The 24,680-nt window shown below is 45.1% G+C and overlaps 2 protein-coding genes across 6 annotated transcripts in view; one reads left to right on the top strand and one right to left on the bottom strand.

The window, feature by feature from the left end:
• Window positions 1-719: 719 nt before the first annotated feature.
• On the bottom strand, window positions 720-23,893 carry LOC148054583 (uncharacterized). 4 transcript variants are annotated; one of them, XM_087764313.1, is made up of 4 exons: window positions 23,366-23,576; window positions 21,827-21,894; window positions 4,494-4,633; window positions 720-1,414 (listed from the first exon to the last, which is right to left on the bottom strand). In XM_087764313.1, exons 1-4 carry the CDS (start codon window positions 23,574-23,576, stop codon window positions 1,195-1,197), a joined length of 639 nt encoding a protein of 212 aa, XP_087620439.1. In that variant the 3' UTR covers window positions 720-1,194. The 4 variants fall into 4 exon arrangements, 1 of the variants encoding a protein (XP_087620439.1); XR_015706261.1 differs by lacking the exons at window positions 720-1,414; window positions 4,494-4,633; window positions 23,366-23,576 and adding exons at window positions 15,183-19,423; window positions 23,664-23,893; XR_015706262.1 differs by lacking the exons at window positions 720-1,414; window positions 4,494-4,633; window positions 23,366-23,576 and adding exons at window positions 15,183-19,423; window positions 23,669-23,893.
• The window catches only part of EEA1 (early endosome antigen 1), a 79,303-nt gene continuing 78,089 nt past the window's right edge, over window positions 23,467-24,680 (top strand). For both annotated transcript variants that reach the window (XM_087764311.1, XM_087764310.1), the window contains exon 1: window positions 23,467-23,615. In XM_087764311.1, coding sequence (XP_087620437.1) covers window positions 23,592-23,615 — 24 coding nt within the window. In that variant the 5' untranslated portion in view covers window positions 23,467-23,591. The remainder of the gene's footprint in view (window positions 23,616-24,680) is intronic.

The following is a 24,680-nucleotide window of genomic DNA, read 5'->3' as shown; positions in this document are numbered from 1 at the left end:
CACGTCAGTGTTGGTGTCATGTGGACACCCCCAGCCCTGACTGCCCCTGCCCAGCCCTCCGGGGCTCCCCTCACCCTACCCACAGCCCAGGACCCCGCTGTTGGCCCCTGCCCCAGTGATGCTGCAGCAGGGACAGTCTCCAGCTCCCCACAGCCCTGCCCGGCCATGAGCCCCCCGAGCTGGGCCCACCCATGAGTCCATGTCCCCATCCTCAGGGAGGTGCCCAGTGCCCTGGGCTGGGGCTGCCTCAGGTGCCCCGGTGCCCCCTGGCAGCCCTGTTCTGGGCTCTGCCCTGCCACCTCCCATGGGGACCCCTCAGCAGCCCGGCCCCAGGGAGCCCGTGGCCCTCGCGGGGTGCTGACGGTCGGGTTGCTTTTGCTGGAGTTCAGCCAGTGTCTCTCTGAGGGCTTTTTCCTGGTGCTTTCTCAGATACATGAATACATCTGAGCTGACTAAAAATATTCTTATCTATTATTCAATAATCTCTTCATCTTTCACCTTGCTGCTGGGTTGCTTTGTAAAACTTTAACAATAAGCTCATTTGATTGAAGTGGAGATAAGGAGTCAGCTCATATGTGTAGATTTTCACTGGAGAACAGTTTGTGAAACCCGTGTGTATTTGGTCTGTCTGCTCGTTTCAAGACCTATAGACACTACCATAAGAAGAGTGTGCTTGTTTCTTTCCACAGACATTTCGAGTACGTAACATAAGACAAACATGTTGTTTAACCTTTATTTAAAAATATCTATTGCAAAAGCGCTGAGCTTGACTCTAATACCCAGGAATAGCAAATGAGCTGTCCACTAACGTGAAGCAATGCTCAAAACAGAGTGTTTTGATTACCCTATTTTTTTCATTTGAATGGTTCTTTTTCATCAGTGTCAGAATGTTTGGTGAATGCATTTGACAATATTCCCTTAAAGAGTTTATGACAGCTACGTGTTTGAGGCTGGAAGAGGAGGAGGAAGGGGGAGTTACCTAATGGGAGAAGAAAGAGCAGACCGCAACAACCCCCCGCCCCCCTTATCCCATTTTGGATATTATGACACAGTTCTGGTTTTAGAAATATGCGGTTTCTTTTTTTGCTCCTGGAAAAAAAAGGGAATGCATTTTTCAATGTGATTGTGAGGAAGAACTGTCAGAATGTCTGTCTCATGAAGATACTTGTTCAGGAGTGATAAGGGAAGCCAAGTCTAATCCAGGGCATGGTAGTACGTATGCTCTGAAGCGTGAGTCCTACCTACGGTAGGAAATTTCACTACGAAGTACTTTCTGAGTAGTTGTCCTAGTACAGATAGGTGGATACCTGTCGCCTTCTGCTGCTTTTGCCATGGAGGTGGTAGGTGCGATAAGCAGTGACTTCTCCACGCTTGCTGAAGAATCTCTTTCACTTGAGATATCCCTCCAGGTTTCCTGTGTAAGCAGGACTGAAAAGTAAACCATCTATTTTCTCAGTACTTTCCTGAATCACAATCTTGAAGGAAGGGAAGGTTAAATGCATTTTAAAAAAAGTCTTGTTAATTAAAAATTAATTAAAAATATCTTATTAAGCCTCTTTGGCCTTAACTATACTGAGAAAATATACTGATTTAGCATGTAACTTGCACAAAACACAGTTGTGTTTAATAACGTGGTAGCTTGTCACAAATTTCTGCCCTTGCTCATTCCAAGGACAAAATGAAGCTTAACATTGAGATAGTTAGAAAACATTTTACCTCATACATTTTAACACTGCATTTTCCCTGTATAGTGTTGAGCTTAGTTATTCTAATTTTATCTTCAGTAATGGGTTCCTAATTTTATTGTTGTGGCCATTGTTCCCTCAGGACATTGGGAAATGAGATTCAGCATTTAAAAAAAACGTTAGCTGTAACAGACTTTTAATAATGAAATCAATGAAAAGAGTATTTCTGACTATAAATCCTGAATACGTTAACATGGATACATAAAGAGTTGCTAACATTTGTTCAGTGCCGAGTTTTCCAGGCCCTGTTGCATTTAACTACTTATTTTTCCTGAGGATACTCTGCACAGATCTGGAAATCTCCATTCAGAAGGGCCGGTGGATGAGACGTTTTCCACCAAAGCATTTGTCAGATGTGGTTCAAAACAAGAGGACTGTGTAGACAGTGCAGCAATATGACATGATGACCAAGAAGCTGGTTTAGCTTTGAAGCAACAGCAGACATTTCCTCTGAGATAGAAATAGGTGCAATTTTTCTTTGACTTATATGGAAAAGTTGGCTACTCCAGATGTGGAAGGAGGCACGTGTATGGCCAGGTAGGACTGTGGGGGTTCCCAGCAGCTGCTCTTCACCTGTGTAACAAGATCATCAGTGTCTTGCTGTGTGTGCATTCCCAGGAGATGAGCTTTTCTCCTGGGGAAACTTTTCTCTGTGTCTTGTCACTGACTGCAGCTTGTCTGCTCTGCCCTGGGCCTCCCCAGCATTTTTATCTGAACCGTTCAGGGCATCTGGAGGTAAAAAGAAAGCCCCAGAGCAAGTGCTTTGGGATGGCCGGGTGCTCACTTCCCCTGATGCCTGTAGCATCAGCAGAGAAGAATCAGCCAAGGTGTCAGTGGGGCCCACACTTGCAGACTTTTTGATTTACATGTCTGTAGATTACTTGACTAGGATAATGTCTTTAAAAAAGGATTATCTTGCTGGGTCTTGTTTGCCAAATACCAGCCTGGAGCAAGTTTTTACAGCTAAGATACAATGGCCTGATAGCAATGTTTATGATGATAGAAATTCTGCCAGCTATTTAATGCCAGCAACACACTGGCCACTTAGTCACTAGAAGACTTTGTTGTCAAAATGACTCTTACTTTTGCAAATGGCAATATGTTTGGGGAATATTGCTTGGTGCTTCTAAGAGTAAAGGCTCCACGCTGGTTAGTGGTTAGCCAAGCCCACAGGCGCTGCGTGCAAACGTCCCCATGCAGCTCTGCCATTAACAATAACGGCTGGCACTTATGCAGCATTTTTCATCTTCAGACTGGTTTGCAGAGGGGGTGGGACCCGCTCCTCACAAGCTGTGGTTGCTGCCGGCTGCAGAGCTGCCATGGCAGCTCTCCTGTGGCTCGGGGCAGGAGGGGTTGTGGCGGTACGTGGGACAGATGCTGCCCGTCGCTCCCATGTCTTGCTTGGAGAAAAAGCAGCGTGTGCCCTAAGACAGGACACGCAGCACATCCCAGCTCAGGCACTGATCGCTTGCCGGGGCTACCACATTGTGCCTGCCTGGAGATAGGACTCTTCTATCAGGCTAAACAGACAAAGATCTCTGTATTAGGATATTTTTGCTGGGAAACATGCCCATGAAGCACCAGGGCACTATGGCTTCCTAAACTCTTTTGACTACCCTGTGTGTCACTGAGGGGGATTTTGTTCCTCTTATGGCAAATGCTTTTTGATCCTGATCTCATTTCCCAGACTTGGAGCACTTCTGGGTAAAGAAAACCAAATATCCAAAATTACATAGTGTTTCTACAGTGGTGTTATTAAGTACCATTCAATGTCCTTGTGTGAAAAAAGTTATGACAGGGCAATCTCATGACAGGGGACTTCACCCTCGTGGAACCACAGGATAACCTTTCTGCGGATATGCCCTTGGGAATGCTCAGAAACAGCGGTCTCACGTGTTGGTATGGACAAAAGCTACCTAGAATTTGGATAAAAAGGAAAACGTATTTGCTGAGCCGCTCTTGGTAACACAACAGCTCGTACAGTAATGTATTTGTTGTCATTGGCCTGGTTGGAGCAGCAGAGTATGTTCAGCTCATATTCAATCATATAAAAAAACATGAAAAATGACACTGTGATCCAAGACCACTGAGCTTCAGCTTACATGGTACATCGCCTGCTTCCAGTTAGGCTTAGTTCAAAGAAAATTATTGCCAGTTGTGTTTCATTAGTGCACCGAAAAATGGGCTGCCTTTATGTTTTCCAGAAAGTTGCTGAATCACATCACTGTGCAGAATATATTCCTCAAATGGCCTCTCTCTAATGATGCAAGGAAAAAAAAAAGGCAAACCCGTATCAAAAGATGAAACATGTTATATGGGTTAGCCGAGGAAAAGTAATATTATCTTTTTTTTAATGCCTTGTGCTGCAGTGCCTGGGAATTGAAGGGCAGAGAGTGTTCCTTTTCTCTTTTACTGCTGCATGATCTGTGCTTAACTATTTATGTTGCAAACCTAAGACCTGCTCTCGCTCCCCAGGAGACAAATGCTAAAGTATTATTAGACCGTAGTGTGTGTGGGGGAAGAGCTCTTAGTATAATTTTAATGTATAAATATTGTATGCTTTATGCCAGTTCTTAGATTTTGACAGAAACGTAAGTTAGCTGGTGCACACTCTGGTGGCCAGTCTTTCTACAAAGAGAACTCACAGGTGCAACACAGTAAATAACGCATGTGTATTTGCCGTAAATTGCGCACCATTTTTTCATTTGTAATTGTTTTTTTTAAGCTGAGAACACATATACTACTCACCCAAGCATCGTGCGAAAGTCATTGCTCCCAAACAGGTATTTTTTAGTTGCTAGTCTTTTGATCTCAAAGGCTGAATCTGGGTTTGTTTGATAAGATCCAGTTTCTGTTAAACTCTTTTGGTCACAGCTCCCTATCTGTTTCTAAAAGAAAAAGAAAAAAAATCTTGTCCTCTCATTTGTTGGACTATAATAAACATGGTAAGGCAAAGGCTTTTGGTACAGATTTGTGTCATGCTCAGCAAATGCAATTCTGACTGGGCCGGGCCTTCTGGGCTTTACAGTCGTACAACTAACTACCAGCTTTCTGGACCTACAATACAGGTATACATGGGTTAAAGATTTTTAGAAATTTTTGTGTATGCACTTGTGAATTAGAATAAACATAATGTTCGATTCAGGCACGTAGCCTCTACTGACAGTGACTAACTCTTTGATACTTCTGTATATTCTGTCTTCTGAATGCAGTTTTAATATTAGTTCTGCTTAATACTGCTTCTTTTTTGTTGTCTGTGACATGCAGTTATACATTTTTGAGTTATTCTTTTTGTTCAACAGGAAATCCCAGGATTTGCTTAGTGCATTCTTCCCTTACTTCTAGGCAGTGCTCTATTACTTTGGCTGTAGGTGTTGGAAGATGAAATTCTGCTCAATTTCTAAACAAGCACGTCTCCATCCTGCAATGTGCTGGAGTGCCAGGACACCCCAGCGACTGCAGAAGGGGGAAAACACTGAGAGATTCTTGATCCCTTGTGGGGCTCAGGTGTGAACCTGAAGAAGAGGGAAGGAGGAAAAGACAGTAGATGTGGATCTGCAGCCCTCTTGCCCATGCCCTGAGAGGCAGGTGCTGCTGCTGCTCCCCCTGTTTGCAGGGTAACTCGCTGGTCCTTGGGACTGCTCCCTAAGACATTTTCATGCCTTTCTCTGCCTTTGTCTCTCCTTTCTCTCAGGATTGTCACTTGAGGTTCTGTCACTCAGGAAAAGAAGGCGACCTGCTCCCTCTATAGGCTTTCCTGGTTGTTGCTTTCATGAACCGGCCATCCAGGGGATCAGAGTTGCATGCAGGCTTTGAAGGCTGGCAAAAACTCTAAGTGAGACATATTTTGCATTTCTTTTAAGTTTAGAGATAATTTTTGTGTGTGTATGTGTGTGTACACATGTGCGTGTGTATATATACACATTCTCCAACACCTGTATGTTTATAGCTAGTTTTTCTGCAGAAGTCACATATTGAGTAATTTTCACTGTTTAGTCTTTTTTAAACCAATGCATGATCCTTTTGTGTGTGAACTTTCTGTTTGTTCATCGTTTATGATAACACCCTTCTGACTGCATTCTACCCGTATTAGTGGAAGAGACACCCTCTGAGCCGGCACTTCCATGAACCCCGGCTCGCTTCCTTCCCAGTGCCTGCTATCCTGACTGCTTTTCTCTCCTCTCTGTCCCAGGGCCCTGCCTCCCCAGTTGCACCAGCACTGTGGTTTCTGGCATCATTCTGGCAAGAAAAGAAACTCTGTAAATAAAACAGATTATTTGTAACTTGGATCAGCTCAGTGACCTGCTTTACAGCACGGCCCCAACAACAGTTGCAGAGCAGCCTGAGTGTGAAGAGGCAGCTGGAGGCAAAGCAGGGATGGGCGACAGACGTTCCCAAGCTGGCCTTGCAGCTGAAGTTCCCCTTTGTGAAACTTCAGCTGCCAGCGTACCTTTGCTCTGGCACGGATATCAGAGGGAATTCCCCTGCAGCGGCTGAAATAACACTTTAGGGAAGAACTGACACATCGGTGAGTTATTTATTAATCGTTACAGATGACCTTTCAGAGAGTGGCAGAGTAACAATCTCACTGAATTACTGATAAAGAAAAATGGCAATTTTTCCATTATGCAGAGCACAGGTGTCACTCCTAGGAAAAGACTGCCCAGCTCTTTCTGCTAAATTATACTGTTTTCAGTTCTTCCACACTTTCTTAAATGTGAATAAATTGTTCAGATGTTTTCAATGCTAAATAAAAGCCTCTGGCTGTTTCTTGTGGGGAGCTGAGGGGAGAAGGCAGGAAATGTTTTAGCTAAAATGATGCAGCCATTTCCAAGGAGGTGTCAGAAGAGCAACATACAAGTTTGCTTGAGTTACAGAAAAAAATAATCTTAGCAGTCATTCAGCATGGGGCTCACTTTTCCTTCCCAAGGTATGACCTTGCTCTGTGTTCAGCATTATCAGAGATCTGCTGCAATGAAGTTTATATACTTATGTCACTTAGGACACAAATGAATTGCTTTAACTTAAGCTTAAAAGCAAAACCCTGCCAGAGATGACAAACATGAGTACTAGATATCACCAGTTAAATGACTAATGATTTATTTGTCTTTGAAGCTTCTGGTGACAGTTGAAGCATAATGGTGAAAGAAAAAATAATGCAAGTTACATAACACCTCATATAGAGAATTGATAATGCTCTGTTTTTATATGGAATAAATTGCTCTTCAGTGTTTATATACATAGATATAATGAGGATGATTTCATTTGGTGTCCAATATGTGCTGTGCATTTATTCAGGAGATTCAGGAGATTTAAACTTTTTGACAGAAGATGATATTTTCACAGAAGATCCTTCTTTTGTTCAATATATTCCACTATTTAATGAAAAGAAACCTTGGCCATGTTTCAGTTCAATTGTGTGGTTTTCAAGAGAGTTTTTTTTGACCTTCAAAACCACAAAAATTATCCTTGTTTTAGACCAAAATATCATCTTTCTGAATTGCAAAAAAAAAAAAATCTTAATTTTTTTCAAAGAACTTCTTTCTTCAGGAGTAATATATTTGCTTCAAATTGTATGTTTGGAATTTTATGTATGGAATTTATGTAGCCAAGGCTTTAAGCACCCTTACATATTTAATAATATAAACCAAAATCCCTGTGGTCTTTTCATCAGGAACTCAGCTAGACAGGCACGTACAGAGACTGTTTTCCACTCCATCGTTATGGGAAGCATACTCTGCACTCAACAAGGTGAAATAAGAAGGGATTCAGGTAACAGAAGGCTAGTAATAAATACCAACCAGCACAGGAGATTTGAGGGTAGGCCACGTTCAGGGCAGGGTATTGCTCAAATATGTTTGGGGAGGGGAGGACTGACAGGGGTTGCTTATCACCCCTTAGAGCTGCGACTGCTTCACGTGGGTCAGGGTTGTCCTGGGATGTGGAGGCTGCATCGGCTTTCATCCCGCCCAGATGTCTTCAAGAAAAGAGAGGCATGAGTAAGAGGGAAGATGAATCATTTTGCTTAAATAGCTGGTGCTGTGGCAGCCAAGGAGGCAACCTGTGACAGAGGAGAAGAGAGGTGAAGGGCAAAAAGGGGTAGCCAGGATTAGGTCAAAAGAAAGACTAAGTGAAAGCAGAGAGAGAAACACTGAGACAAAGGCTTAGCCCAGGGATGAGTGATGCAGAGTTTCTATGAAATTGGTAGAATCCAGGACATGTGTGCTTAGGAATAGTGTGGTGGATATGTTTGGATGCAAGGGTGTTGTATCTATACTAGCATTGCAGATACCGAACGTCTTTAAGCTCGTGCCAGAGGTCTGTCACATACGTCAATCTTGGAATTGCTGCCAGTTTTCTGAGTACAGCGTGTCCAAATGATTATTACATGAGACTGCAGTTAGAAGCATGCAAAATGAGTTCCACATTAAGTTATACTTGTATCTGATATTTGGGCTCTAAGAAAAGGGGAAAGAGATGTCAGTCTTGCATGTGTCAGTTTTGATCAGTCTCTTCAGAAAAAAAATTGCTTTGTACGTGCCCATAAATTAAACTTGCATCATGATGAAAAGACAGCAACATCAATTTCCACTTGTTGGAAATGTTTTGCGTGCAGGCTTTGGCATCATTTCTTCTCACAGGAAGAAGACTGTAAGAAATCCCAGCATTACCTTTCAGATGGTTATGCCATCACGCTACTGTATTGCACCACCAGCACGTTGCAAAGAATGCCTTAAAATATAGAGCTACCTAAACCTAAAAAGGCTTGGGAGTGGCATATTCTTTACTGTACGCATGACCTCATCTTAAAAAGGAAGATTATCATTAGCAAACTTAAGATGATGGAAAGTTGGGAGGAGCTGTTATAAATTTCATTTCAGCAACAATGTGGTTCAAATAAGAAAAAATACATTATTGTCATAGTCGTTTTTGCCAGTTCTACCTACAACTGTTTGTTTTTTTTTTTTATTTCAGAAGAGGCAATAACCACAAAAATCGGGATGAACAAATTTCCCAGGTATGTGCCAGGGCAACATCAGAAAGTGGTGTGCAAAGCAGCTCGTGTTGCTATTCAGGCTGCTCAGCACGGCCAGGAAGGTCATGCTCCGGGCTGGATGCAGGCGCCTGTGACTGCAGGGCAGAGGAGGGAGCTGCCAGCAGCTGCCAGCAGCCAGCTCTGGTGTCAGACTTGACAAAGTATGACTAAAACAATGTCACTGCTGAATACAAAATTCCCCCATTTCTTTCTTGCTTTAATGAGAAGAGCACTGCAGATGTGAGGACAGGGACAAAAGTAGCCAGTATTTCCTCTCCTCTCTTTCTACATGCTCATCAGCCATGCTCATGGGGCACTGGTTAATCCCTCTGGCTTCTGAACTGAGAAAAGAAGATGCTCCTCTTCCAAGTAACTTACATAGTTTGAGTTTAGTACATAGCATGCATGACTGCATTGTTAAAAGCAGTCTTAATCACTCACTGAGAAAAATTATATCGATCATTTCTCCCTTTTAGTTGTTAACTGGAAGCCTTGGGAATTGTGACTCACAGCTTGTGTGCTGCAGCAAGCCCAGAAAGACTTCAGTACCTTTTTAGCTAGTTATAGGAACCCCCTGCATCTTACTCCTCACATCTTCCTAGTATGGCTATAATTTGGAAAAATGATAGATTTCTTGGTTTCGTACCTTTCTAGGAATCACTGTTCTGCAGATGGATTTGTCCTGAACTTTACACCAAAGTTCAAAGAAGAGAAGCATTTTTGGTAGGCAATCGAATTCTAGCATGGGATAGGGCAAAATAATTCCTGGGCTGGAGGAAACCCACCCCCAATTTTGCCTTTAGCTCTGTAGCAGTGTTGTGCTGGTTTTGGCTGCAATAGAGTTAATCTTCTTCATAGTAGCTGCTATGGGTCTGTGTTTTGGATTTGTGCTGAAAACAGGGTTGATAACACAGGGGTGTTTTAGTTACTGCTGAGCAGTGCTTACACAGAGTCAAGGCCTTTGCTGCTTCTCACCCCACCCCACCAGCGAGGAGGCTGGGGGGGCACAAGAAGTTGGGAGGGGACACAGCCGGGACAGCTGACCCCACCTGACCAAAGGGATATCCCACAACATATGACATCATGCTCAGCATATAAAGCTGGGGGAAGAAGAAGGATGGGGGGACATTCGGAGTGATGGTGTTTTGCCATCCCAAGTAACCGCTATGCGTGATGGAGCTCTGCTTTCCTGGAGCTGGCTGAACACCTGCCTGCCCATGGGCAGCAGTGAATGAATTCCTTGTTTTGCTTGCGTGTGCGGCTTTTGCTTTACCTATTAAATTGTCTTTATCTCAACCCACGAGTTTTCTCACTTTTACTCTTCTGATTTTCTCCTCCACCCCACCAGGGGGGAGTGAGCGACTGGCTGTGTGGTGCTTAGTTGCCAGCTGGGGTTAAACCACGACAGTCCTTTTTGGCACCCAACGTGGGGCTTGAAGGGTTTGAGATAACAACAGGTTTGATTGGAATGTTCTAGACTGAATTTATAGCTGTTATTGCTGTTTAGCTATTAATCAGCAGGCATCTATGCTTGCCATGGGGCTTGCTTGTCTTACTGTGTATTAGAGTCCAGTGCTTGTTAGTGGCTGCTTTTTGCTTTTGCTGCTTGCTGTAGTGCTGTAGTGCTGTAGTGCTGTAGTGCTGTACTGCTTATCATCTTACTCTGCTGTGCCTGGGAACATTTTGATAACAGCAGTGGCCATGCGCCTGGGCTGGCATCGCTGCTGTTTCTGTGCTGCTGTACTGGATGGGCTGGAACTCCAGTGTGAACTTGAGTCGAAGGGACTGTGACCTGTGGATGAGTCCACACGGGAACAGGACACCCCGAAGTGTCTGTGGACGTGGATAAGGCCACGCCAGAGCAGGTACATCTTGAAGTGCCTGTGGCCGTGGTTATGTCTGTGCTGCAGCAGGTATACCTCTGAAGGGACTGTGGCCCAAGGATAAGTCCATGCTGGAGAAGGAACACCTGGAAGCATCTGTGGCTGTGGATAAGTCCATGCTGCAGCAGGTGCACCTTGAGGCATTGGTGGCTGTGCATGAGGTCATGCTGGAGCACCTCAAAACATGTGGCCGTGGATAAGCCCACGATAGAGCAAGTACGCCCCTGGAGGGACTGCAGCCATGGATAAGGCCATGTTGGAGCAGGTTTACTTCAGAAGGGCCTGTGGCTGTATGTAAGGTCATGCTGGAGCAGGTATATCTCTGACGGCATTGTGGCCCATGGAGAAGGCCACGCTGGAACAGGTGCTCCTCAACGGGACTGTGGCTGTGGATGAGTCTACGCCACAGCAGATATACCCCTGGAGAGACTGTGGTGCATAGATAAGGCTCCACTTGGAGCAGGTACGCCCCTTAGGGAGTGCAGTCTGTGGATAAGTCCAAGCCAAGGATGCGGGGGACACACACGTTTGGAGCGATGGCGTTTGTCTCCCCAAGTAACCATTACGCATGATGGTGGCCTGCTTTCCTGGAGCTGGCTGAACACCTGCCTGCCGATGGGAAGCAGTGAATGAATTTCTTGTTTTGCTTTGCTTGCGTGTGCGGCTTTTGCTTTACCTATTAAACTGTCTTTATCTCAACCCATGAGTTTTCTCACTTTTACTTTTCCGATTCTCTCCCCCATCCCACCGGGGGGAGTGAGTGAGCGGCTGTGTGGGGCTTAGTTGGTGTCTGGGGTTAAACCACGACAGGTGTTGGACAAGCTGCACATACAGCAGTTTACCCTGGTTTGTGAGCATAGGACTGTGTGTCAACAGGACAGTGGAATAAGGAAAAAGGAGTAATAAGAGTAAATTTGAAGGTTTTTGACAGCTTCCTGGAAAGAGGGTGAATGGGTCTGAGGTGAGAAATAAATTCTGTTGTTGACTAGGGATTACCAAAGGCAGAGCAAAGTGAATAGATAAAAAGATTTCAATGTGACATAGGAAAAAAATGTATCTAGTTGTTTCAAATGTAGACAGATATACTGATGGGTGTACTTGTGTACTAATTGCATAAAAAATACTAGACTGAAAGATTGTTATCAATGCCGAATGGTCAAGTTTTCAACTGGTGGAGAATGCCAAAGTTAAGACAGCCTATATCCCCTTAAATTAGTCCTTCTGTGTATGTATGTGTATTATAAGAGTATAATATGGCTGAATTTTGTTATTACATCCAACTTATTTAATTGCATCAGGCTCTCAACTTGTTAATTTCTCCACAAATGCAAAAGAGGCTACCGGGCCTCCACGGAGGAGGACGTGTTAGGCCAGTTCTGTTAGTGAATGATTGAAGCATGTTCGTTACTATCAATGCTTTCTGTTATTTCCCCTAAAAATCCCTTCTCATTCACTCTGTGCAGAGTTCTTCCCCACATGCTCCTCCAGTTCTGACACTACATGACGTGTTGCTGGTCAGCAGGTCTTCTCCTGTCCCACCACAGCCTTCCTTAGCTGCTGGAAAATGGAGTTAGTTTCTGCTGCAAGCAGACACTTAGGAGGCAGGGGGAAGAGCGGGAAAAAAAGTACCCTATGAACTAGCAATTGCATGTGTAGCAATTGTATAATGATGCTAAAAACACATGCATTACCAGACTTCATCATGTTTGAATGTAGCTGAAAGCAAAGGTGATGTAAAACAACACTGACATGCTGAGCGGTCAGGTTGGAGAGAGGAAGACTTTGCCAGGAGATGCCTGAATGCTGAATGTGATGCCTTCTCGACTACGCTGTCTGCTAAGCTGAGGTTGCTGACATGACATCTCAGTGATTTGTTGGGTGCTATTCAACCATCACAGCTTTTTGTAACAGAAGGCATAACATCCTCAGTCTCCTGAAGTCTGCAGCAAACAGGTCTCTTCAAAGAGACCAAGTTCATCCACAGTGGCTAATGATCTTTTCTTTCCTCAGCAGGCCTTTCTGGCAGCTTAAGCTTCATTCTCAGGAGGAAAGGACAGAAAACACTCCTTCCAGGACTGGTTCAACGTAGGATTAGGATCCACTTGCACGCTGCCCAGATGCAGTTAAGTATTTTTTATTCGCTGCTGTGAAACATCAGCCATAAAAATACATGTAGTCTACTCATTAAATGCAAATTGCTAAGGACAATGGGGATAAACAACACAAAAATAATCTCCAGATAAATGGTATGCTAAAAGATGCTTTAAAAAGGCACTAGTAATCATCATGCGATCTGCCCTTTGGGCTGTGCTGGTAGAGGTGGAAGGGTGGGATGGCCCAGAGATCCTCTGCTAAAGCAGGGACTGCTGGGACACATTTGCTCCATCAGGCGATAATAGCTTGCTTTCAGCATCTTTGCCTGGCATTGGATGACTGGCTTTTTGTTTCTTGGGCTGCCATTGCTGCAAAAAGTATTGCTGTCAGCTGTAGGTCTTGGAAATCTCCTTTGGTATATGGAAAGGAAATGGGATTTATTTTGTGACAGTCTCACTCCCCTGGTGGGTTACTTGATGGACGTGGTCACTTGATGGAGGCGTGCTGCCATGGGGGGACAGCCCCTGGGATCTGTCCCTGTGTCAGCTCAGCTCTCAGAGAAAGATATAAACTGCTGTGGAGGAAGGAGATGTTCCCAGTGGTATCACAAAGAAAGGACAGGAATAGATTTGGGAAGAAAGGCATGCTAAAGAAGCTAGCAAATCTGCACTTGGTGGGTTCAAGGGAGGATTCGGTAAGAGCAGAAGTGAAGAGGGAGCCTTGCTTGGGGATAGCTCTGGAGCAAAGCAGAGAAGCCCCAGAGGCCTCCCCAGCCACCACAGGCTGTCAGGAGGGTTCAGGTTTTGTGTGATGACCCTATGGATGCAGAGGAGTGTAACTCGTAGAGCCGCAAATCCCAGCCATCCTCTGCACTAAAGGTTTCAGTGAGAAATACCAAATGGTAACTGTAAGAAGTTCTAGCCTTTACATAGTTTGTCTCAGTAGGAAATAACCTGGCCGTTGGCAACGAAAAATGGACAGACCTGTTATAATCATCTGTAAATGTTTTTGCGATGCAGAGATAGAGTAGCCAGCACTTGTTCTTTGTAAGTAGCGTAGCAGACATCAGGAAACCAACATCTTTAATAACAAGCTGCAGTTTGAATTCCTGACTGCAACTTCAGTTTGAAACCTCTTTAATACTCTTAAGATATATTTCAGGTTAGTAACCTCATTCAGCATCAATTTCTGCTCAGATCTGAGAGCACCTTTTAGTATTTGCTGTTTGTTACATCAATAAAAATAGTATTTAAACATCAGTGGATCCTTTATAAACATAAGACTCTTGGATCACTACAGTAAATTACTTATTACAACTAATTGCTCATCACTTCACAAAGCCCTTTTCTGTTTCAGGACCCTTCCTTGCAAACCCCCAGTGAGACTGAGATAGCTCCATATCTAGTATCCCAATATTTAAAGTATAAGATTGTGACTCTCAATACATTTTTTTTTCCTCCTAGATCCCATGTATGTCTATAGGCAGGCACAGGTCTCCTTGTGAGACCTTAGCGCGGGGTCCTTGCATTGTGCAGCTGAGGGATTCACTCTGGTTCCCACACCCAACCAGGTCCACTGCTGTGGCCTCACACACCTCTCTGACAAGTACCTGTACATGTTATCCGCCTTTCCATGTCAACAGAGTCCCAAGATGTGTGTCTACCTAACAGGGACACCAGACCTGAATGGGAATCAAAAGTCAGGATGACCAGAAGAGCCCTGCCCAGTCGTGAATGTAATGGTTCTTCTCTTTCCTTAGCGTAGACTGGAATATTGATTTCAATGCCTCACTGAGGTCAGCAGTAAAACTTTCACTGTCTGCAAGGGAGCCAAGAGTCCAGCCTTCAATATCTGACACCTATGGGGAGATTTCTTTGAATGTCTTGAAATGAAATGATGAATGCCTGCTCATTTATTTTTCTGCCTTGGGCCAGGCTTTAAGATGAATGTCCTGTACAAATTGGCTGTGGACATCATGTTGCTGGACAGCTGAGAAATGATGTCGCAGCAGATGACTCTCAGCTCCTTCCTAAAGACAAATGGCATCTTTAACCTTATATTTTTACAATTACACTGTCAGGGTCTGTGATTATGCTACACAGGCTTAAAAAGGAAAGATTTTTATACAAATCAGAATTGTCCAATTGCCTATGAAAAAAGGCTTTATTATTCACTATGGGAAATATCTATGTTTGATCAGAAATGTCTAATATGAATAAAAAAAAAAAAAAAAAAAGCTTCAAACAGTACACCTGATTTTCCATGTATTGCTCATCCAAATCACCTGGCAAACTCATCAAGAGATTTCAGTGCACTTAACACATATTTTAGCCAAGTAGTTAAACCACCACTGAGACATTTTGCAGGTTGGATGGTTTTAATCGGTTTTGTAATCTTTAATCTTAAAAAGGTCTTTTATTTGGGAGATGCTTTTTCTTGCTTATTTGGTTCAAAAACTTTTTGAGGCAGAGAAGGCGCATACTGTAGACTTCTACAACATATAATATCCAGTTTTGGAGGAGCCATTTCAGTATCATTATAATGCCAAGCAGGAAATAAGGAGTGAACACTCATTTTTTGACCATGTGCATCACTGGCATTGCTCTTACCATTACAGCTAACAACTGCCTAAGAAAAGACAGGTATAGAGGCCAGGCTGTGGTTACATGGCTTGGTAAATCTGGCTTCAGAGTACTTAACGGTGGATCAGAAAAGGTACCAGCACACAGAGTAAAATTGCAGGTCTGGTGCAAACTTGTCCTACCTCATAAAATGTGTTAGCATTGTTTTAAAGCAATAGCTTTCTTCTGGCCAGCTTTATAATGGATTTGATGGCGGTTTTTTTGCCTGCAATCAACTTAGAGTCAACAGAAAGTATAAAACTGCTTCAACACTATATCCCGCACTCGTTATATCAGAAGAAACAGAAATACAGTAGTGCACGCGCATTTGATCCAGATTAAAATTGCGTTGTCAGTTGACCCCGTAATGCATGTAGCTGGCATTAATGAAGGGGGAGCCTCAGCTGTTGAGGGGTTGATTCTTGAGAACCATGTAAGCGTGTAGCATTTCGTCATCCCACAGGAAATGCGTTTGTTACTTTTTCCTTCGTTGATTCCCAGTGCCTGTTTGCCCTAGGCTTTGGTATACACATTCTGTTTTCCATTTACAAATTAGCATTTTTTTTGTTTGCAAACCTTATCTAGTGTTTTATGAAATTACAGATCTTACTGGCTCTACACAAGGAATGGAAGATGACGAATGAAAGGTCCTACTCATTATTCTTTTACTGTGAACATGTTAACTTTAAAAAGAAATACTTAATTGAGAGATTTGTAATCCTCCTTTGCTTATTCCCAAGATTCCTCCTCATGTCTAAATCATTACTACAGTTGCTACATAGACAGGTTTGGCTAGTACTGCAAGAAAATCAAGGGCTGGCTAACAGGGCATTTAGCAGTGTAATACTGTACAGCTTAAAAATAGCATTTTGGATCCTAGAGTCAGTAAATTTCTAACATTAAAATACAACTCTGGAAGACTTTGAGAGGTTAAGTTTATAATAACAGACGCCATTAAGCATTGTGTGATTACTCTAAAGCTACAGGAGTATTTGTCTACTGTTTTAAGAAAGCCTGTGAACCTCCTTTTATAGTTAAAATTTGTCCTCTTTATTTAGCAGCCTCTGTTCTGACCATTTAAAAATATTTAACTGAATTGCTGATGCAACGCATGTACACAATGACTCCCAACAAAGCCAACATTTATTGCATCTGCTGACATACAAAGCCATGAACAAACAGCGCCTTAATTTTCAGAGAGAGAAGACTGTTTGAATCAGTGCTGTACAGACCTTCATATATTTAAGAAAAAAAAAAGCTTGTTACTACATTTGGTTAGATTTGTGTTTGAAAAAAAAAACCCCACACCATCAGCGTTTTTGCAATTATTCAGAAGGGTGATCAAAACAATGCCCATAACTCTATTATCATTAAATCTTCATACATGACATTGAAAATCTGTCTTATGTTTCCACTGTAAATAAGAGAGTCCTAATAAGATTAATTCAAATGATCAGTACTATTGGCATCCCCTACAACCTGCATAACTAAGGGCTCCCTTGCTTATTTCATTTGGCATTTTAAGTGTTTTGCTGAAAATTCTTTGAAATAGCCTCAAACGTGCCTAGACCGATAGAGATGAATAAGTTTGTGTCTAAGACCCAAAGAAAGAGAAGCTACATATGAATATTAGCACATACCGAAGTGAGCAGATAAGTAACCCCAAAGAATGTGTTCTTTAAAATATTTGAATTTTACTCTGCAGTGGAATTCCACCAATCCCCCATCTTCTTCCTATTTACCCATTTTCTGTGCCATTTACTGGAAAGTGCCTAGGAAATTTGCCAGCAAGAGCTAATGTCTCTGAAGTAACAGGATCAGAATGGCCATGGTATCATCACAGCTTTTTAGGGTGGAACTTGAAAGTGTTTGTTTTGTGGCAGGCTTTCAACTTTATGCAGAATAATTTCCTAGCTGAGGCATTTGTCAAAGAGTGCTCTGCATGACTCAGCAGCAGATCTTCTCCATCTCAGATTTTGGTTATATTAATATCAGGTTTATTTTTTACATGAACTCATACATATTTATGACTTAAGCTCTCTTGCACGCTGCTGGGCTTTGTCTAGTTCCAGTGCCTGTCTCTCCAGCTACTCCAGCAAAGCTACACGGCATACTCCACACAGTGATTCAGTCTTGGGGTGGGTGGAAAAAAAAAATCAGTCACTGGAGCAATTTTTTGTTGTTAATAGAGATAATTCTATTATTTCTGTCTTTATTTGGGGTTACCTGGGGGGAGCTGTGCAAATCCTACAACGTTCAGGTTCTGTAACACTAGATAGAAGTCATGACTTCGAGCTCTTGGATTTGGTATTAATGCTAGCCATGCAACCTTTATTAGTACACATGCTCGTTACTCATGGAAGTAATTGCACTGACTTGAAAGAGGCTTTCTGTAGCACAGGAGCTGGCCTCCAGTTGTCAGCTCTTTCTTACAGACATCATCACAGAGTCAGCCTGCTTCTAAAGTAGCTGAGAAAACCCACTCACCCTAATACATGCAAGGTGAAGTACTGATGCTCTGGCCAACCTCTTCAGTACCTCAAGTGAAGAATTGAAGAGCTGTTATTTTTCTCTGTATTGAGAAGGGGATGGGTCAGGAAAGATTGGTGACGAGTTCGAACACAGACTATGGGTCTTGCCTAGCTCCTTAGGGAAGCAGAGGTGACCTCTTGTCTCTTTCAACGTCCTTCCCCTCTGCTCCCTGCCACATACCTTTTGAACCCATCGGGCAGTTTAAGTCTAAACGGAAAGAGGCGTAGATGTCTCAACGGTAATTACATTTCTTGGGTTTCTGACAAAATTGATGACTGGGTAGATGTAAAAGATCCACATTTATGCTACTGGAAAGATCAGTGAGCCAAGCTGGGTACAGGAGCTCCTGTGCAGCTCTGGACTGACCACAGCACATCCTGTTGCCTCTGTGGTGGGGCCTGGAGTGGCCTTGGAGAGGCAGAAGATGGAGTTTCTATAAAGACAAAGCTGTGGGGTATGTTCCTCGTGGGAAACTAGACTTCATTTCTTTCACTGCTCATAAACCATTTCGTTATCACCACCTAATTGATTGCCAATAAATTTACATTAGTAGTAACATTTGACTCTTCTGTAATGCTTTTCATCACAAGATGCCAATTTCTTTTCACAATAGAGAGGTATCAGTATTTTCTTTTTTATAGGTGGGGAGTGTTACTCAGACGACTAGTTTTGGGCTGAGTGCAAAATTATATGCAGTCTCCCAAGTCTTAGACTAGTGCCCAAGCCACTGTTGGCAAATCTGGATTTGCTAACACCAGTTTAAAACCACCCTAAATATTTTTCCAGGCTAAACACATTTGTTTCCCCTAGTAAAGCCGAGGGGGAGCCAAATGTTAAATAATGAAATACTGAGAGTTCAGTCCAAACTGTCAAACTCTTTTGAAGGCAAGATAGATGCTGTCATTTTAACACTTAGCCGTTGTTTACTTTAAAGTATATTCCTACATAAATAGCAAGATCAGTAACAAATACAGATTTTCATATTTTGAGAACTCTGAGAAGCCTTTTAGCTGTTCTTAATTGGGTATCTTAGTTCTCCTATGACTATTGTGGAGCAGATGTGCCCTATATATACAGGTGGCAGGTGGGGAGGGACTGGCAGCTGCCTTCCTTAGCACTGTCTGGCAAGGTCCAGGTACCCCCATTGCATGGCAGTGGCCCATCTGTGCTGCTAAGCAGCCCTGCCTTCAGTTGAAAATGCATTTGTGCCCAAATCCGTACTTTATAAAGCTTCCAAATTTTGTCATGCACTTTTATGACTTTGTGTCTTCGTAAGTCTACAGAGATGGAAACAAAATGTGGGATTTCTGTAGTTTCCAATCTTTTCCATCTTTTTGACTTTTCGCCTTTGTGTGTCACTTTTAAATCACTTTTTCTTGATGTACTGTGAGTCTCACTGATGTCTCATCCCAACCATCTAACACTTATTTCTCCATATCAATAGTTTCACCAAGAACTTCTCTTTTATCAAATGTCTTCTGTCATTGGCCTCTTCAGGCTTATTGGTGCTGCCTGCAAGAATGACAAGTTTCAGTTGTAGTTTCTCAGCAAAATGAAGAAAACATGAATTCGAACTGCACTCTGCACATTTTGTTTGCAAATATTTTTGAGGGACAAGAGTATCAATAGGTGAAACATTCTTCTTCAAGGTAGTTTTTCCTTCACAAATTTTCATTTGTCCAGTCCTGTTCTTCTTAAATGACAATTCCTAGTGGGCATTTTGATGAAATGCTGCTTTGATTTAGGAACACCCAAATCCCTAATTTTCTATGAAATACATGCTCATAAGCCACTCGGAGGAATTTGAAAATTCCAGATGTATGTTTTCTCTTGGTTTCAGCAATGTTGTAACTTACGCTGTACTACTTATGAATTACAGTTTTGCACTTACAATAGCTTGCTTCTTTTTCTAGTCACAAATTTACTAACTTAATCGGTTTATGAAATGTTATGTACTTTACCATAATTTTAGAATCCAAACTCCAGGTGGCAGGTTTTCTAAATCATTGAGGACTGAACAGGAGATGATGGCCATAATCTTTATCTCTATAGTGACTCCTTGGCTGCCATTTCATAAATATGCACAGTAGTTGTTGTACGAATATTATAAGCAATTTCCAAGAGCTAACAAATTGGCTGTGCTTGTATGAAGTATTTTAAGATAAAATACTTCTTTTGATCAATAATTTCCATATTTATCATTGCTTGGGGTATGGGGGTAGGGGGTTCCTATTTAAATTGTGTGTAGAAGCCAGTTTTCTCCAATACCTCAAACATGGGTTTGTCGGAGGAGCTTGGCTGAGGAGATAAAAGGGAGTTTATGGGAAGTTTTAATCTTTGAAGACAGATCGTTGGCAACTTTTTAATACTCTTTAATCTTATTATTTCTCTTTGTCTGTTCCGTGGTTTGCAATGTGGATTTTTAACATGATGTTACTTTTACCTGCTAGTTATTATGGTTTTTAGCATAGAAATCCTTTAAACAAACTGCATTCAACTGAGTTCCCCAGAGTTTAACTTGAAAGGAGAGAGCCTCAGAAAAAGATGTGGGTAAATTTGAAAGCTACTTGCTGAGAGTATATGAGCAGCATATAGTGACAGTCAAAAATGTACAGTTAAAGAGCTAGGAAAAAAAAAAATCAGAGGCCGATGCCTTTTATAAATAGGATACTTAAAAGCAACATCTTGAAAAAATGGGATACTTTTCCAGTGTAGCACATCATGAACCCAAGGAGCTTGTGACCAAGAGACTTTGAGGTTAGGAACTTAACATGACTGAAAATAATCATCCGTGTGAACACTGAAAACATGTAGGACAGTAGCCCAGAATCTTTGCAAATTTACAGGCCACAAGTCTAAGTGAGCATATGTGCTGTGGACATACCACACATTATTTTCCCTGCCATTTTGTACCAAGTGATGGTGGTTCTTTGTGGCCCTCAGTCATGGCAGAAGATTGCATGGGTACTGATTCCTGTGAGCCATGGTCCAGGAATCATTGCTTTTATTTGGGTATATGCATAGCCATTTAAAAAAAAAACAAAAGAGTTATCTGTTGGAAGGTCTGAGAGGTGTTGGTGCATGCTGGGCTATCCTGAATACTGCTTGTACAGTGAAAAGACTGATGATTTCAGTTCTCTACTGGCTGGCTTCTGCAGGTATGCAAGAGGTTGATGTAGTTCAGACTTTCAGCCTTTGGCTTCTGTTTAGAGGATGAAATACCTGCTTCCAGATGGATTCAGGAAAGTCTTTGCCATGAGGCTGAGACTTTCTGCCACCAATGGACTCCATAGAAAGGCACCTTTTAACCCTTCTGTCACCAAACCCCTCACAGGGTTTATGAGGTTGGATGAAACAAAAATTTACAATTCCCATGCCTGAGGACATCAACTATATTCTAACAGCCTGAGATTTCAATATTAGGGCAGCACATGATATGAATTTATACCAAGGACTTCCACTGGAAATGGAACCAATTTAATCTTTTTTTCCCCTAGCTCTCTGACCCAAGGGTGAATTTTTATGTGCATTCTGTGGTATTTAGTAAAGGCAGTCACACTTCAGTCTTTCCTTTACAGGCGGGAATCAATAGGGTCTCTCTCCTCTCCCTGGCCACCTATTTAAATCTGTAGGAACTTAATGTCTTTGAGCCTTATCTGGCTCTGTTGTATTTGATTGAAATTGGCTGATGGATTCATATGTTACTGAGGGAATGACGGGTGGACAGGGAGACAGATGCATATGTTCACACAAACATCCACACAAATAAAGGATCATGCATTTCCTTGCAAGACTTGTCTAAGAAAATCCTCCTCTGATGTAAGACTAGTGTCCTCAAATCTCTGTCATCTTCCTCAGAGCACTCAGCACTGGGAGAGTAAAAGATGTGTTGCAAAGATGGGCTGCTTAACTTACCTGGGTATGGCAAATTGAGCACTCCAGCAATTCATCGTCTAGGCTGTCAATTGTTCTTGTTGAAATATCTGGTAAAGGGAGTGAGATATTAACATTTGCAGTCATTTTGATTAGATTTAGAGTAAATGTCTACAGCCTGCCTAGATATTTAAGGAACTGTACAGCCGTAAAAGAACATTCCTTTTCCCATTGTTAATCCCATGTACAAAATTCAGAAACAAACCTCATTACTCCCATACAGTATGCCAAATTTCAAAGCCATTTCATACTATGGACACATAAATGAAAATGATCTAATGGATGTGACCAAAGATGTCGCTGCTTATCAGCTGAAGCCATTACCAACGGCGTGTGCGCTCTTAACCCCCCCCCCCCCCCCCAGTTGTGGACTAAATGACATTATCATGGAACACTGGAGCCTGTAGCTGGAGTAAACCGAGTTCAAACATGTAATGCTGCTGTGCCTCAAGCCCTAAGCTGCTGCAGCCGAATCCTTCTGGTCACGTGCTCGTCACTCACGCTAAGTCTGAGGGTTTCAGAGTGCTTAGCAATGTCAGCCTTTGAGTAGAAATATGTTTTGAATCTGTGCAGCGCAACTGGTGCTCCGCTATGATATATGCTGTGCTCTGCACAATTAGTCCTTGAACAGGTTTATTATTTACTCGTGACCCTTTGTCTTGCATCCACTATGTAGAAGTTGCAGCTTTAGAATAGAACAGGGAACTGTCATGTGTTGAATTACGTATTACAGCGGCTACCGGTATTCCAGCAACTCTCCTGCCAGCGTTTTGGCCTCAGCACCTACAGATGTAGATTCTTTCTCAGTTGAACTCATGTTTTTGGGCTGTACTTTTTTTGAAGGTAGGTGTGTGCTTGTGTGAGCAAAATGTTCTTTTCTGATATTTAAAGAACACCTAATGGGTCATGCCACAAGGCCACCTTCTCAGTTCAGGGCTTGAAGGAAGCAGCTGCTCCTTCAGAATTAAATTTCCAGTTAATTATCCACACCAGAATGCCTTAGCAATACTCCTTTAACGTGCATTCCCCAGTACTTTCAGTACCCCACGACTAACGAAATAAAGACGGAGCCGCGTTTGCGCTTTGCCTCGCACGGTGAGCCCTCGGCTGCAAGCTCAGACTACAGCTTCTCTCCTTCCCCGGGCCGCGACCCAACTGCAGAGAAATGACAGCGGCGAGGGGCCCCTGCGGCTGCCAGGCGCCCGGGGCAGCCCCTGGGGGGGGGGAAAAGGCCGCGCTGCCGGCGGGCTGCAGAGGGCGAGGGCCCGGGGCAGACACCGCCGTCCTCCCTTCTCCCCCGCCCCTGCCCTCAGCAGCCGGGACAGGCGGCCGAGAGCAGGCGGCGCACCGAGAGCTGCGGTGCTGGGCCCGGCGCGGCGGGAAGGAGCCCGGCCCGGGCCCCCGCGGGGGAGATGCGGGCGCAGACCGCGGGCCGCCGCAGCCACCCCGCCCGGAGGGGCAGCCGCCGCCGGCCCCGCGTCCTCCGCCCGGGCACCCTCCGTCCTCTCTCCCCCGTTTCACCTTCCCCCGGCTCCCCGTCGCCGGGCCCGTCCCTCCCCGGGGCGGTGCGGTGGGGCGCGGTCCCGCCCCGGTGCGGCGGCTGCCCCGCCTCCCCGGCCGCGGCGGCTGTCACGGGGCGAGCGGGCCGCGCCGGGCTCCTGCGGGGCGGGGGCGGCGCTGCGCGGGGCCCCGCGGCTTCCCCCTCGGCCTGGCCGCGGCCGCCCGGCGGCATCCGGGCTCCGCCACCATGTTCAGGCGGATTCTCCAGCGGGTAAGGCAGCGAGACCCCCCCGGCGGCGGCGAGGGCGGCGTGCCTTGCCTTGCCTTGCTTTGCCGTTCCGTGCCTTGCCCTGCCGTGGCGTGGCGTGGCGTGGCGTGGCGTGGCGTGGCGGGGAGGTGCCGCTTCCTGGTGCCGGCCGGGCTCGGGGCCGGGCTCCCCGCGGCGCGGCCGGAGCCACCGGCCCGGCCCGCCCTGCCGCGCAGGGAAGGGGGTAGGCCCGTGGCGGCCGCCGAGGCCGTGAGCTTGTCCGCCGCCGCGCCCTCGCCCGCCGCGGGGGACGGCCCGAGCCCCGACGGGGCGGGACGGGACGGGCCCACGCCGCCGCGTCCCGGCTGGGGGCGGCGGCGTCCCCCGGGCTGGGCGGGGGTGCCGGCGGCGGGCGGGGCCCGGCGGCCGGGCGAGGGGCCTGTCGGTGGGGCGGGGGGCGGCCCTGCCCCGGCGTGGCTCCTTCCCGCAGCGCGGCGGCGCCTCCGCCCCCCGCCTTCGCTCGCCGCCGCGGCAGCGGGCCGCCCGCGCCTGGGGCAGGGTCAAGGGAAGCCCCGCCCGGGGAGAGCCGCCGCGGGGACCCGGGGTTGTTCCCGCGGGGGCCAGCGAGCGAGCAAGCTCCTAAGGCCGGAGGCCGGCCCGGCGGCCAGCGGCCGGCTGCCTCCCTTACGGGAGGAACCGTCTTTTCCGGCAGCGCGGGCTGGTTCGGGAAGCCAAGCGGTGGCACTCGTTTATGAAACCCTTCTCGCCTTCCTCGCGTATCTCGGCGGCGGCCGCCTTGCAGTTGGCTGGTGGCCCGGGTGTCAGGGAGGTGCTGGCGACGGGCAGGTGTCGGCGTGGCGAAGGGCTGCGGGACCCCTTGGTGGCTGGCGCTCGGCCGGAGGATGCACCGAAAAGGGTCGAGTCACGCCGGCGCAGGGCAGGCGGCGCTCGGGATCCCGCACCGCAGGAGAGCGCGGTCGGTGTCGTGCAGAAGGCGCTGACGGATCGAGGGGAAACCAGCTGCCCTCTGTGTTTTGCCTGGTGTTCATTTCGAAGCGCGCTGTCTGCGTCACACCTCTGTGAAAGGGT

Source organism: Nipponia nippon, unplaced genomic scaffold, assembly GCF_047370975.1.
Source record: "Nipponia nippon isolate SJK-2023a ecotype South Korea unplaced genomic scaffold, ASM4737097v1 scaffold_3, whole genome shotgun sequence".
NCBI lineage: Eukaryota > Metazoa > Chordata > Aves > Pelecaniformes > Threskiornithidae > Nipponia > Nipponia nippon.
The sequence above is the reverse complement of the archived record's forward strand: the minus strand, read 5'-3'. Positions and strand labels throughout refer to the sequence as shown.